Genomic DNA, 14,485 nt, shown 5'->3' on the forward strand with positions numbered 1-14,485 from the left:
TTAAAGCATCTTTCCTATCACAATCTTCTTTTCAATCATCAGTGTGGGTTCCGCCAGGGACGCTCCACTGGCGATCTTCTCACCTACCTTTCAGACTCCAGATCATCCTCGTTTTGGGACTTTGGTGAAAGCTTTGCCATTGCACTTGACATCTCAAAGGCTTTCAGTCAAGTTTGACATAAATCTTTAATTTCCAAACTGCCCTCTTACAGTTTCTATCCTTCTATCTGTACCTTTATCTCTAGCCTCCCTTCTGGTCATTCAGTAGCTGCTGCTGTAGATGGTCACCATTCTTCTCTAAGCGCTATCAGTAGTGGTGTTCCTCCGGGCTCTGTCCTATCACCAACTCTCTCTTGTTCATCAGTGACCTGAGCTGTATATTTAACCGTATCCACTTATATGCTGATGACTCCACCGTTCATCTTTTCATTCGCTTACCACAGCGTCCATCTCAGCAGTTACTTCAGCAGACAAGGGATGAGGCTATGGCAAACCTAATGTCTGACTTGGCTTATATCTCTGATGGGGTAAAAGTAATCTTCTTGTTTTTAATGCATCAAAAACTCAGTTCTTACATTTATCAACCCAACAAAATCTTCCAGAGGAGTACTCTCTAATATTCAGCAACATCCAGCTTAATCCTGCATCATCTTTAAACATACCTGGGGTTTCAATCTCTCAAGATTTATCTTGGAAAGAACATATTACCTCTCTCATAAAGTCTGCATCCAAGAGATTAGGTGTGCTAAGCTGACTCTGTGTCTTCATTATCCCTGCACAGTTGTTGGCTTTATACATGGGTTTTATTCACCCATGTGTAGAGTACAACTCTCATGTGTGGGGAAGCTTCCCACATACAGCTCTTCTCAACAAGGTGGAGTCAAAAGTTTTTCGTCTCACCAACTCTCCTTCTCTTACTGGTTCCCTTCAACCTCTGTATCTTCGCCATACTGTTGCATCTTTGTCTCTCTTCTGTCGCTGCTTCATTGGTCACTGCTCGTCTTAACTGTATGCTTGCATCCCTCCTCTATTACGGCGGATGCATGACACCCGTCTAGCAACAAACTCTCATCCCTTTTTAGTCCAATTCTCTAATGCAAGAGTTAACCATTACTCCCAGTCCTTCGTGTATGTAGCAGGTCATCTATGGAACTGTCTCCCACTCTACATTTCCCACTGCCTATGATCTCCGGTCTTTCAAGCACAGTGTGTCCTGGCATCTTGAAATGAACAGTTCTTGAATCCCCCCCCCCCCCCCCCCTGTGCACAAGACTGGTTTTCAAAGTACATACCCTGAGTTTAACAAATGACTGTGTGGGTTTTAGGTGGGGGCTAGAATGCAACTCCACTCTTTCTTAAAAAAACTTATGTGGAAAATTGCTTTGGAATCCAGCAAAGTGATATGTGGAAAATTGCTTTGGAATCCAGCAAATTGATATATGGAAAATTGCTTTGGAATCCAACAAATTGATATCTGACAACTGTCATAGGTATGCATTCCCATCGGATATGAGGGCGCACCTGCAGATCAGTACTATACAAGATGAACAGCAGCCTGCAGAATGACAGTAAAGAATCTTAGAAAAATATTAAATCCTTATCATACTGAATATATAATAATTTAAAAAATACAGATGCTGTTTTAGACATAAACTCTTAAGCATGTTGTCAGAACACAACATATTTACTCTTATTAATTATGGAATGTATGGTGAAGTGCTGAAAGAGAGCTTGAATGGATATGGAAGATCGGTAGATTTGCCTGGGTGGAAGATTGAGTTCTAGAAGACTGGGAATCAAGTATGATATTTCTCTTTTAGAAAGGGGAAAGGGTAAAAGAAGTGTTTGGCATTTGTAAGGATATTTGTCTCATCAATTTAATAGGAATGATATATGGTAGCATACTTGTCAATATGCTGCAGTGAGTGAAAAAACTGAGGAATTAGTTGGAAAGGGACAGGGGGGCTTTAGGAAGGGAAGGGATGTTTAGACCAAATATTCATTCTTGACTGTTTTGTGAAAAAGAATTTACAGAAGGGAAAGTTGTATGCTACATTCTTGGATCTGGAGGTGCCAGAGAAGGATACTTTCTTGGAGTGGCAACAATATAATGGGACAGAGGCAATGTCAAGCTATACAAACATCCATTGACCCTTTCTCCATCTCCCCAAAAGGAGAATAGTGGTCTACAGGAGGTAACTTTAGCATGCAGTCCACTGGGTTCACATTTAGATGAGCCTGGGGTTGTAGGTACTACTACCACTGTTGATTTGGAGAAAGCATGTGACAGAGTAGACACACAAGAGTGTGGAATGTTTTGAAAATACATTTTATATCGTGGGTGGGAAACTGATGATTTCTGTCAAAAGTAGGCCTAAGTATGAGGATGCAAGAGTGGCATTATGTGTGGTCAGTCGATATAGTTTGCTCATCATTCATAATTTAATGTTGCTATTTCACATGTAATATGTCTCTTCTCAGTGTGGATCCCAAGCCAAGCAACACAGAAGCACAAGAAGAAGACAACAGCAATGTTAAGGGAACATCACCTACACCAAGTGAGACTGAGCCTCCAGTGCCCCTGTCACTGGACTCATGTTACACTGCTGTTGTCACCACACAGAATACAGTGAAAGTGTTCTACAGAGCTAATGTGCTAAATGGATATCTAGCCAGATTGCAACCTTCCAAGTGGCCAGTGCAGATTGTAGTTTATGCTGCTGTAAGGGAGCAAAAAATACAACCCATATTAGGTTCCTACCTCAATTCTCTTATGCCCCTTGACATGTGGACTTTCATAAAGCAGGGTCAATACCAGTGTATCCTCAACAAAGAGCAGAAGCCACAGGAAACAAGTGATTCGTGCCTTCCAGTTTCAGGTTTGTAGTACCTCTTAGTTACTCTAGATCTTCCAGTATTGGTATTAACTCTTTGACCATGAGGATTTTTGCATAGTTGAACGAAGTTGTCTATTTTTCACAGACTGAAATACCTAAATGGTTGTACACATACTGTAAAATCTTTAACTGAGATTATTATGAACCCATTTTCTCAGCTAGGATTTCACTTAACAAAATAATCTTGCTTTAATCGTAATCTGATACCTCCATTCATCCATAATAGTAATAAGGTTGATAATACACCATATCAAAATGCATGCATACTTGGAATAAAATTGATATTCATGCTAATACAACTGCAGTCAGAGGTGGAAAATTACTTTATATATATATATATATATATATATATATATATATATATTACAGATGTGGAAAACCCTGCTGTAGATGATGAAGCAGAGAGAATTGATTCTTCAGATGATGAAAAGCCAGAGACCCAAGAGAGCCTTTCCAATCAGCAAAGAACCTTGAGTTATATTGGACAGCTTGAAAATGAAATTGAGAAGGAAGGAGAGGGGTCAGGTACAAATGCAGAGAAGACAAAAGAAAAATTAGAAGCCATCAATGTGATGTTAGAAAACTTGGAGGAGGTGTCAGATGATGATGACCTGTGTTCGGATGAACAACAGCATGCATCACCAGCAAACCCATCCCAAGTCAGTGATGAAGAATTCTGTGACCTAGAGGAAATGGATGAAGGGTTCATCATCACAGATGAGGTATCATCTGATGACATCGAGAATGATCCTATGGAGTTGGATGAAGTTACCAGTGCCAGGTCAGATGCAGCGCGGGACACACTTCTTGTAGCTGATGATGAGTGAGTTGACCTAAGTAGCTTTCATCTGTGTACAGTAAGTCTGTGTTTTATGTAAGTATGGTGATCCCATGGTTATCATTCATTATTGGTACTGAACATGGTGTGTGATGGAATTGTGCAGTAACAAACGCACTGAACCTATAGGATTTACCCGAATTGGTACCAGGCATCCCAAGTTCAAACCCAAAGTTTCCCTTTTGCAACAGTTTAGACCCACTAAATACATGCATACTGTTAGGTTAACAGGAAGTGATGAAAAGAGATAAGGAAATGTTGAGAGCGATAATTGGATCCATGATAAAACCGACATTAGAATATGCAGCAGTGATGTGGTCACTGCACTTGAAGAAGCATGTAAGAAAATGGGAAAAGGTACAGAGGATGGTGACAATGATGCTGCCAGGTTTGAGAGAATTGTCTAATGAAGAGAGGATGAAGAAGCTGAAGTTACCAATGCTCAGTGAGAGAAGACAGAGAGGTGATTTGAGTACAGTGTTTAAAGGAGTCAGAAATCTAGAAAAGGCTGATAAGTAAGAACTGTTTGTGGATGAAGGTGGAAGGACAAGAGGACACAGATATAAACTGAAGAGTTGATGCTTAAATGATGAAGAAATTTAGAGTCCCAAATAGAAATACAGTAAACCCTCGAAATAACGAACTAATTGGGGAGAGGGGTGGGTTGTTATATCCGAAAGTTCGCTATATCTGATGGTCGTTATTAACCCCTTACCCATGGGCCATCACTACCATGACACTCGTTACATAAGTATCATATCGATCGCGGAGCATCACTTGTGTGATTTGGGGATCGTTTAAATCGCCCGGGCTTTCAAGTGCGGTCTTGTATCATCTATCAGTACTGCCAGTGTGTAGCTATAGGCAACGCTGCTAGTACTGCTAGTACTTGCATCCAGTGTTATCAATTTAGCCATTTTTCTGTGTTTTCCTAGCCTTCCTATCTCCCCTCCCTTACCCCCTCCCCCGCCTAGCTACAGCCTGGCTGCGCAACGCAACTCTTGGTTGTTTTTTTCCATTCGCTTTTTCCATTGAAATGTGCCATATGCCCTATTCTCATACTAAAAAGTATATAAAAAAAGGGAAAAGGCTAATTGATACTGCCATTGGCCATGAAATAGCTGATTTATCACCTGGCAGCACCCCACATGCACTTGTTTGCTAATTTTACCTGTTCATTACCCATTGAAATTTCCGTTGTGACCCATTCTCATACTAAAAAATATATATAAACAAGGGGAAAGGCATAGTGATACTTCCACTGACCTGGAAGTAACTAATTTATCGTCCTGCTATCCCCACGGGAGGGGCATGGTGCAGTCCGGCCATCCCCGCGGGTAAGGGGTTAACCGAGGGATTACCGACCCAAGGATGCTATATCCGTGGAATCGTTCGGTCCAGCGTGCACCACCACAACTTACTCTATGAAGTTTCACTTGGAGAATTCTGTGGTTTATGTACGGTAATATGTACGGCGATATGAATGGTAAAGTTGGGAATGTGAAGGTGGATGGAATAGTTGGTGAGTGGGGTGTACCTGCTGAGATAGATGAGAATGGGAGTGCGTTAGTGGACATTTGTGCTGGGAGGGGGTTGGTGATACCCAATACCCTCTTCAGGCATAAAATGATCCACAGGTATACATGGCGAGTGATGAGAAGGGTGGGTGGTGAACTGAATGAAAGGAAGGCAGTGATTGCTTATGTGTGTGTGGATGAAAGGATGCGAAGATGTGTAATGGATGCAAGAGCTTATAGAGGTTGGGGGAGTGGATTTTCTGACCACTACTTGGTGGTGGCCAGAATTAGGATTCAAGTAAGATGGAGGAGTAGAAGGGAAAGATGAGAGGAAGGAGTAGTTGCAAGGAGAGTGGAAAGGTTACAAGAGGATGAGAAAAAGGCAGAGTATAAGAGAGAAGTGGAGGAACGATTGGGCAAATATGAATTGGAGCAGATGGGAGACGTGGAAGGTGTGTGTAGGATATTTACAGAAGAAATATGTGCAGCATGTGATGTGGTGTGTGGAAGGAAGAGAAGACGGAGGGGGGTGCAAGGAACAGCGTGGTGGGCTGAAGAGGTGAGACAGGCTGTGGCACAAAAGAAGAAAGCGTACAATGAATGGATGAGAAATAGGGGCATGGAAGAAGTTGAGAGGCAGAAGAGAGAGTTATATGTAGAAAGAAAGTGAGAGGTGAAAAGATTAGTAAGAGAGAGTAAGAAGAGAGTGGATGAGGAATTTGGAAGGAATTTGAGTGTAAAGTGGAGGGACTGTAAGAAAATGTTCTGGAAAGAGGTGAAAAGAGTAAGACAGGGTGGAAGTGAAGTTAGCAGGGGAGTGAAAGATAAATATGGTAGATTACTAGTGGAGATTAGTAGTAGGGGGAGAAAAAGTGAGCAGATGGAGTGAACACTTTAAGGAATTGTTGAACATAGAGGATGGAAGTAATGCGAATATAAGTGGCTGGGGAATGGCTGGGAGAAGGAGGGAGGTGAGAAGACAGGAAGAAATCAGTAGGATAGAAGTTGTGGAAGCAATGAAGAAAGTTAAATTGGGGAAAGCGCCAGGAATTGATGGAGTGTGTGGTGAAATGCTGAAGCATGGGGGAGAGATAGTAGTGGAATGGATGTAGAAGATGTGCAGATTGGCCTGGGAGGAAGGTACAGTCCCGGAGGATTGGAAGTCAGGTATAATTATTCCCTTGTACAAAGGAAAAAGGGAAAAAGAAGTGTGTGGTAATCATAGGGGCATTTGTCTTCTTAGTATAATAGGAAAAGTGTGTGGTAGGATACTTATTGATAGAGTTAGAGAAGGAACAGAGAAATTAGTTGGAGAAGAAAAGGGAGGCTTTAGGAAGGGAAGAGGTTGTGTAGATCAGATATTCATTCTTAGATCTTTAGTGGAAAAGTTTCTAGAGAAGGGAAAGAAGTTGTATGCGGCTTTCATGGATTTGGAGAAAGCATATGACAGGGTGGATAGACAAGGATTGTGGAAAGTATTAAGAATATATGGAGTAGATGGGAAGTTGTTGAATGCTGTGAAGAGTATGTATGATGGTGCTAAGGCTGCAGTGCGTGTGGATGGTGAACTAAGTGAATTTTTCTCTTTGAAAGTTGGGTTGAAACAGGGATGTGTCATGTTGCCATGGTTGTTCAATCTGTACATGGATGGGGGTAATAAAAGAAGTACAAGGTAGGGTAGTGGATGTTTGAGTGGCCCTGGTGAGAGAGGATAGTGTTTTGGAAACTCCCTGTACTGTTGTTTGCAGATGATATTGTGTTGTTGAGTGAAGATGAAGGGGAGCTGCAAGGCTTGGTGGATGAGTTTGGGGGAGTGTGTAAGAAACGGAATCTAAAGGTGAATGTAGGGAAGAGTAAAGTGATGGTCTTTGAGAGAGGTGAAGTCAGTGAATGTACAGCTAGGTTGGATGGTGAGGAATTGGAAAATGTGAGTACGTTTAAGTACTTGGGTAGTGTGATGAGTAAGGATGGAGGTTTGGAGGGTGAGGTGCTTGAAAGGGTACAGCAGGGAAGAAAGGTTGCTGGTTCTTTGAAAGCAGTGATAAGAAACAGGGAAGTGAGCATGGAAGTGAAAAAGTTACTACATGACAGTATTGTGATACCAACTCTAACGTATGGAAGTGAAGCTTGGACGTTGTTGGAAGGACACAAGTCAAGAGTGAGAGCAGTGGAAATGAGTTATTTAAGAGGAGCCTGTGGAGTCACATGGAGAGACAGGCTGACGAATGAGGATATAAAGGAGCGTTGTGGTGTGGATGTGGATGTGATAGGAAGAGTTATGAGGAACACACTGAGGTGGTTTGGCCATGTGGAGAGGATGGAGGGTGAAAGACTGACAAAGAGAGTGTATGTGAGCGAGGTGGAGGGGGGAAGAGGGAGGGGGAGGCCGAGGATGAGATGGAGGGATGGGGTGGAGAGGTATATGAGAGAGGGGTGTGTGAGTTGGGAGCAGGGGAGTGAAATGGCAGGGGACAGGGCGACTTGGAGGCGATTTGTTTGTGGCCACCTCAAACGGGATTGAGGCGTCTGGCAATAGATAGATAGAATTATACAGTACTTGTGCAGTAAATACCATCCTGAATGAAGTTGTCCATATAAATATAATGCCTGTAATGTAATGTAGTATTGTTACAGTACACTTACCATGCCAGGAAGTGAACTTCCGCCGGATATAGCTACCAAAGGTCGCTATATCCAATGGAAAATCGCTCCGGAAATGGTGGGTCGTCATATCCGAAATTCGCTGTATAAGGGTTCGTTATATCCAGGGTTTACTGTATAGACATTTGGAATGGTTTGAAAGAGTAAGTTTTACAAGCAAATGTCTGTGTTTAAAAATAGATTGGATAATTTAAGATACAGAGATGGGACAACCCAAGCTAATCTCAAATCCTGTATACCACAACTAGGTAAATACTGTACACACACACACACACACACACACACACACACACACACACACACACAGTATAAAAGTGTATTTTTAATTACAGTATTGAGATACGTGTATACCTAGATGTGATACTCCGGTTTAACAGTGGGGGTAGAAATACCACCATACCGTTCCTAACAATGGCCACGTACCAGTTTAACGATGGGTTTTGATTTTTTATACCAGGTTTGATGATATTTTAGACTAATTTTGTGAGTGTAGGTGGATGTTGGAGTGGCCCTGGTGAGAGAGGATAGTGTTTGGAAACTCCCTGTACTGTTGTTTGCAGATGATACTGTGTTGTTGAGTGAAGACGAAGGGGAGATGCAAGGCTTGGTGGATGAGTTTGGGAGAGTGTGTAAGAAACGGAATCTGAAGGTGAATGTAGGGAAGAGTAAAGTGATGGTCTTTGAGGGAGGTGAAGTCAGTGAATGTACAGCGAGGTTGGATGGTGAGGAATTGGAAAATGTGAGTACGTTTAAGTACTTGGGTAGTGTGATGAGTAAGGATGGAGGTTTGGAGGGTGAGGTGCTTGAAAGGGTACAGCAGGAAGAAAGGTTGCTGGTTCTTTGAAAGCAGTGATAAGAAACAGGGAAGTGAGCATGGAAGTGAAAAAGTTACTACATGACAGTATTGTGATACCAACTTTAACGTACGGAAGTGAAGCTTGGACGTTGTTGGAGAGACACAAGTCAAGAGTGAGAGCAGTGGAAATGAGTTATTTAAGAGGAGCCTGTGGAGTCACATGGAGAGATAGGCTGACGAATGAGGATATAAAGGAACGTTGTGGTGTTGATGTGGATGTGATAGGGAGCGTTATGAGGAACACACTGAGGTGGTTTGGCCATGTGAAGAGGATGGAGGGTGAAAGACTGACGAAGAGAGTGTATGTGAGTGAGGTGGAGGGGGGAAGAGGGAGGTGAGGCCGAGGATGAGATGGAGGGATGGGGTGGAGAGGTATATGAGAGAGGGGGGTGTGAGTTGGGAGCAGGGGAGTGAAATGGCAGGGGACAGGGCGACTTGGAGGCGATTTGTTTGTGGCCACCCCAAACAGGATTGAGGCGTCTTGCAATAGATAGATAGATAGATAGGTTGATTTATTGACTTTTTAGACTTAGATTAATGTGTTTTAGCCATAGGTGGGGTGAACATTATCATTTGGGGTACAGTTTACTAAGCTTGATTTTATCTATCTATCTATCTATTGCCAGATGCCTTAATCCCATAAGGGGTGACCACAAACAAATCGCCTCCATGTCGCCCTGTCCCCCCCCATTTCATTGCCCTGCTCCCAGCTCACCCCCCCTCTCTCTCTCTTATACCTCTCCACTCCATCCCTTGATCTCATCCTTAGCCTCCCGCTTCCTCTCCCCCCCTCCACCTCACTCACATACACACTCCTCGTCAGTCTCTCACTCTCCATTGTCCTCTCCACGTCCAAACCACCTCAGTGTGTTTTTCCTAACGCTTCTTATCACATCCACATCCACACCACAATGGTCCTTCACTTCCTCCTTTATCAATCTGTCTCTCCATGTGACTCCTCTCAAATAAGTGATTTCCACTGCTCTCATTCCTGACTTCTGTCCCTCCAACAAGGTCCAAGCTTCACTTCCATAGGTTAGACTTGGTATCACAATACACTACTGTCATGTATTAGCTTGACTTAATCGGATACATTTTTGTTAAGCTACAGAACGTGGTGAATGTTTTTGGCTTATCCCATAGGGCCAGGATTCCTGGGGTTTGAATGATGAGTGAATGGAAGCGTGGCCCATTGGATTGGGCAAATTTGGATTGTCTGGACATTGCTACTCCTCACCCTGCCCTTTGGTGGGAAAGGAGGTCTGGATGATGATGATCTTTTTCACTTCCATGCTCACTTCCCTGTTTCTTATCACTGCTCTCAAGGAACCAGCAACCTTTCTTCCCTGTTGCACACATTCAAGCACTTCACCCTCTAAACTTCCATCCTTACTCATCACGCTACCCAAGTTCTTAATCGCACTCACATTTTCCATTTCCTCCTCATCCATCCTCACTGTATGTTCACTGACTTCACTTCTCTCAAAAACCATAGCTTATACTCTTCCCTACATTCGCCTTTAGATTCCGTTTCTTACATACTCTCCCAAACTCATTCACCAAGCCTTGCAGCTCCCCTTTGTCTTCGCTTAACAACACAGTATCATCTGCAAACAACAGTACAGGGAGTTTCCAAACACTGCCTTCTCTCACCAGGGCCACTCCAACATCCACTGCCCTACCATGTATCTCTTTTATAACCTCATCCATATACAGATTGAACAGCCATGGAGACATGACACATCCTTGTTTCAATCCAACCTGCTAATAGAAAAATTCACTCAGTTCACTATCCACACACACTGCAGCCTTAGCACCCTCATACATACTTTTCATGGCCTTCAGCAGCTTCTCATCTACTCCATATATTCTTAATACTTTCCACAATCCTTGTCTATCCTCCAGATCATATGCTACTCCAAAAACATGAAGGCTGTATACAACTTCTTTGCCTTCTCTGGAAACTTTTCCACTAAAGATCTAAGAATGAATATCTGATCCACCTAAACTCTTCCCTTCCTAAAACCTCCCTGCTCTTCTCCGACTATTTCCTCTGTTATTTCGTTAACTCTGTCAATAAATATCCTGCCATATACTTTTCTTATTACAATAAGAAGACAAATCCCCCTATGATTACCACACACTTTTTTTTCCCCTTTTCCTTTGTACAGGGGAATAATTATACCTGTCTTCAAATCCTCTGGGACTTTGCCTTCCTCCCTGGCCAGTCTGCACATCTTCCACATCCATTCTACTACTATCTCTCCCCCATGCTTCAGCATTTCACCACACACTCTATCAATTCCTGGGGCTTTCCCCATTTTAATTATCTTCATTGCTTCCACAACTTCCATCCTACTGATTTCTTCCTCTCTTCTCACATCCCTCCTTCTCCCAGCCATTCCTCAGTCACTTATACTTACATTTCTGTCATTCTTTACGTTTAACAATTCCTTAAAGTGTTCTCTCCATCTGCTCACTTTTTCTCCCTTCTTCTCTAGTATATAATCTACAATTTTTATCTTTCACTCCAGCTAACTTCATTGGCATCCTGTCTAACTTTCTTTACCTCTTTCCAGAACATTTTCTTACATTCCCTCCATTTTACACTTAAGTTCCATCCAAATTCCTCATCCACTCTCTTCTTACTCTCTCTCACCAGTCTTTTCACCTCTCTCCTCGCTACATATAGCTCTCTCTTCCGTCTCTCAACTTCTTCCACGTCCCTGTTTCTCATCCACTCACACTATGCTTTCTTCTCTTGTGTCACAGCCTCTCTCACCTCTTCAGTCCACCATGCTGTTCCTTGCACCCCTTTTTGCCTTCTCTGCACCCCCACACCATCTCACATGCTGCACAGATTTCTTCTGTAAACATCTAGAACACCTTCCACGTCCCCCATCTGCTCCAATCCATATTTACCCAATAGCTCCTCCACTTCCCTCTTATATTCTGCCATTCTTCCATCTTCTTGTAACTTCTCCACCCTCCTTGTATGTACTACATCCTCCTGTCCTTTCCTTCTTCAATTTCTCCATTTTATTTGGATTTTAAATCTTACCACCACTAAGTGGTGGTCTGAAAGTCCATTCCCCCAAGCTCTAAATACTCTTGCATCGTTTACACACCTTCTCATCCTTTCATCCACACACACATAATCAATCAGTGCCTTCCGTTCATTCAGTTCACCACCCACCCTTCTCATCACTCACCACGTATACCTGTGGATCATTTTGTGCCTGAAGAGGATATTAGCTATCACGAACCCCCTCCTGGCACAAATGTCCGCTAAAGCACTCACCGACCCCCTCCTGGCACAAGTGTCCACTAAAGCACTGTTGTTCTCTTCCATCTCTGCAGGCACACCACACTCACCAACTACTCCATCCACCTTCCCATTCGCCACTTGATTTTGTCCAGACTAATATTTGATGATTTTCAGATTTTACTTGTTGGTTTTAGTGAGTTATTTACAGGTGTTAAGCTAATGTTAGCTTCTTTTACAGCTGTTAGTCCATTGAGATTGGCTTTAAGCTTGTTTTGGACTCATTTGGGTGGGTTTAGGACTTGGTTGGGGGAGGAAACCCAAGGCTCAAAAACGTATCCCTATACTTTACATGTTAAATCTACCCCAATATACGATACCCCTTCCTAACAATAGGTTTTTATGTAGCCAGTTACATCGTTAAACCGGGGTATACCTGTATTACTGTATTTTTTAATGAAAACTATTCATTGAAGTGATTGTGCTTCAATACTTGGAACCTATTTGTACAGACGATTGGGATCAGTATTAAATGAATGACAACAAAACCTGTCAAATTACTACGTGATGGTAACTGTGTAGCATGGAGAGCAGCCATTTTGTGAAAAAAAAGGCTGACCCATGGAAGTGTGGAATGAGGCTTTTCAGAATATACACTGACTAATTCTCTCTTATTTTCAGGGAAAGCATAGGCAGTGTGGGAGAGGACTTCATGCTCACGGAGTTTGACAGTGCTGATCCACAGCACAAAGTGGCCTTGTTTGGTCATTCATATATCTCTCATTATTTTCTTGAGAAGCCCAGATCACATCCTTCTTTTCTTTTGAAATTATTTGTTTCAGAAGATGCCTCTGTGGCTACTATAAAAAATGATGCTGTTTGGCAGGATTTACTGAACTACTGTCCTGATTTAACTTTTATGAGTTTGGGTGTTAATGATATTACTGCCACAAGCAGCTTGATGGAATTGGCATCAAGCATTGAAAATATAGCTAAGGAAATTGAAGAAAAGACTGGAGGGTATTGCATTATAATGGGATTAGATTCAGGTAGTCACCCAGAAGGAATGTCCTTAGATCTCTACAACAAGCTCAAAAATGGGTTGAATAAGAGGCTGAGTTCTAAATTAAGCTTTGCCAAAAGTAGATATCGAGTTATGAAAGTAAAAAAGGATGAGTTGTTGGATAATGCTTCTTCAGATGACAAAGGAGATGAGTTGTTCCAGCTACTGATCAAGACAGCACAAACTCATTTTGAATGTAAGGAAGCTGATAAAGAAATTGATGGTAAGTGTTCATAAGTTCTTGTCCAGAAATGTTGGACAGAAACAAGTAGGAGGAAAATTAACATTATGTTATAAAACTTAGTTACTTTATGAGAATGGAACAATGGGCTCAAGTATTTTGATACACATTTACCAAGGCCAACATGGCATCTAGCAGCCTGCCCAGCATGGTTGGTAATGATCTGGTTAACAACTGGATCCTATGAAACCTAATACCAAACAGTAATGAGAAACTACCCACTATTGCATTCACAGATGACAGTACAACTGCCTTCCCCCCTCATTATGAGCCATATTACTACTAGCTACAGTGGACAGGTTGCTGGATGGTGCCACAGCCTTGCTAAATGTGTATTGAAATACCTGAAGCCAACTGTACAAGTATCTGTCTATATATATTCAAACGCCATAATATAATAAGGGGTGACCGTTTGACTTTGAGTTGGTTGTTTTATGGTGAGGGGCACTAACCCTCCTCCAACTCACATGTTGATACAGGGAACATGCATGGGTTGGTTATATGGTTACCACTCACCATTGTACATGGTTTCTTGGCATGCAGGAAACCATTAGGCCTGTCACTCAATGTAAAGTCACCTGAAAAGGAAAGAAGAGTAATAATAAGTGACAGAAAAGATAGGAGAAATAGGAAGAGAGGAGTGCAGACAGAAAAAGAATGGTAAAGATGAAGGAAGAAGTAGGCAACATTTCATCAAGTACAAGTGAAGAGGTAATTCTTTATTTGCAGGTCTGGTATTTTACTTTTCAGTGCTGTATCTTTGAGTAATAAATTTGTTCATTCCTTGAAGTTCATTGTCAACCATACAAAATCCCATCTGTATTAGAACAAAGGAGAATGCAAGACAACAGTCTTATTAATTGGCTGGCTGAATCAAAGAGAAGTGTTTTCACTATGCTTACTTAAAGAAGAGGCTGCTCATAATGTTCCTTTATCCAGTAAAGCATGTTGGAACAATCTTTTGTACGAAGAGGGATTCAGTTTGGCCACTATCCATGTCAGGTCATTCAGTATCCTAACCCAATAGGCCACCATATTCCTTTTTGAGTTGCTTTGTTTTACAGCTGTCTGTTGATACTTTTATGTTTGGTATTATTTTTAAGTATTGTAATGCATTCCGATGGATTTTACCACCATGTGGTTCAGA

At 42.1% G+C, this 14,485-nt stretch overlaps 1 protein-coding gene across 1 annotated transcript in view; it reads left to right on the forward strand.

The window, feature by feature from the left end:
* LOC145404029 (uncharacterized) overlaps nucleotides 1-14,072 on the forward strand; it is a 142,140-nt gene extending 128,068 nt beyond the window's left edge. Inside the window, exons 7-9 of the mRNA XM_080275632.1 lie at nucleotides 2,482-2,879; nucleotides 3,267-3,720; nucleotides 12,716-14,072. Coding sequence (XP_080131758.1) covers nucleotides 2,482-2,879; nucleotides 3,267-3,720; nucleotides 12,716-13,334 — 1,471 coding nt within the window. The 3' untranslated portion in view covers nucleotides 13,335-14,072. The remainder of the gene's footprint in view (nucleotides 1-2,481; nucleotides 2,880-3,266; nucleotides 3,721-12,715) is intronic.
* The last annotated feature ends 413 nt before the right edge of the window (nucleotides 14,073-14,485 follow it).

Source organism: Coenobita brevimanus, chromosome 62 (assembly GCF_032717465.1).
Source record: "Coenobita brevimanus isolate Jiangsu-jjx chromosome 62, ASM3271746v2, whole genome shotgun sequence".
NCBI lineage: Eukaryota > Metazoa > Arthropoda > Malacostraca > Decapoda > Coenobitidae > Coenobita > Coenobita brevimanus.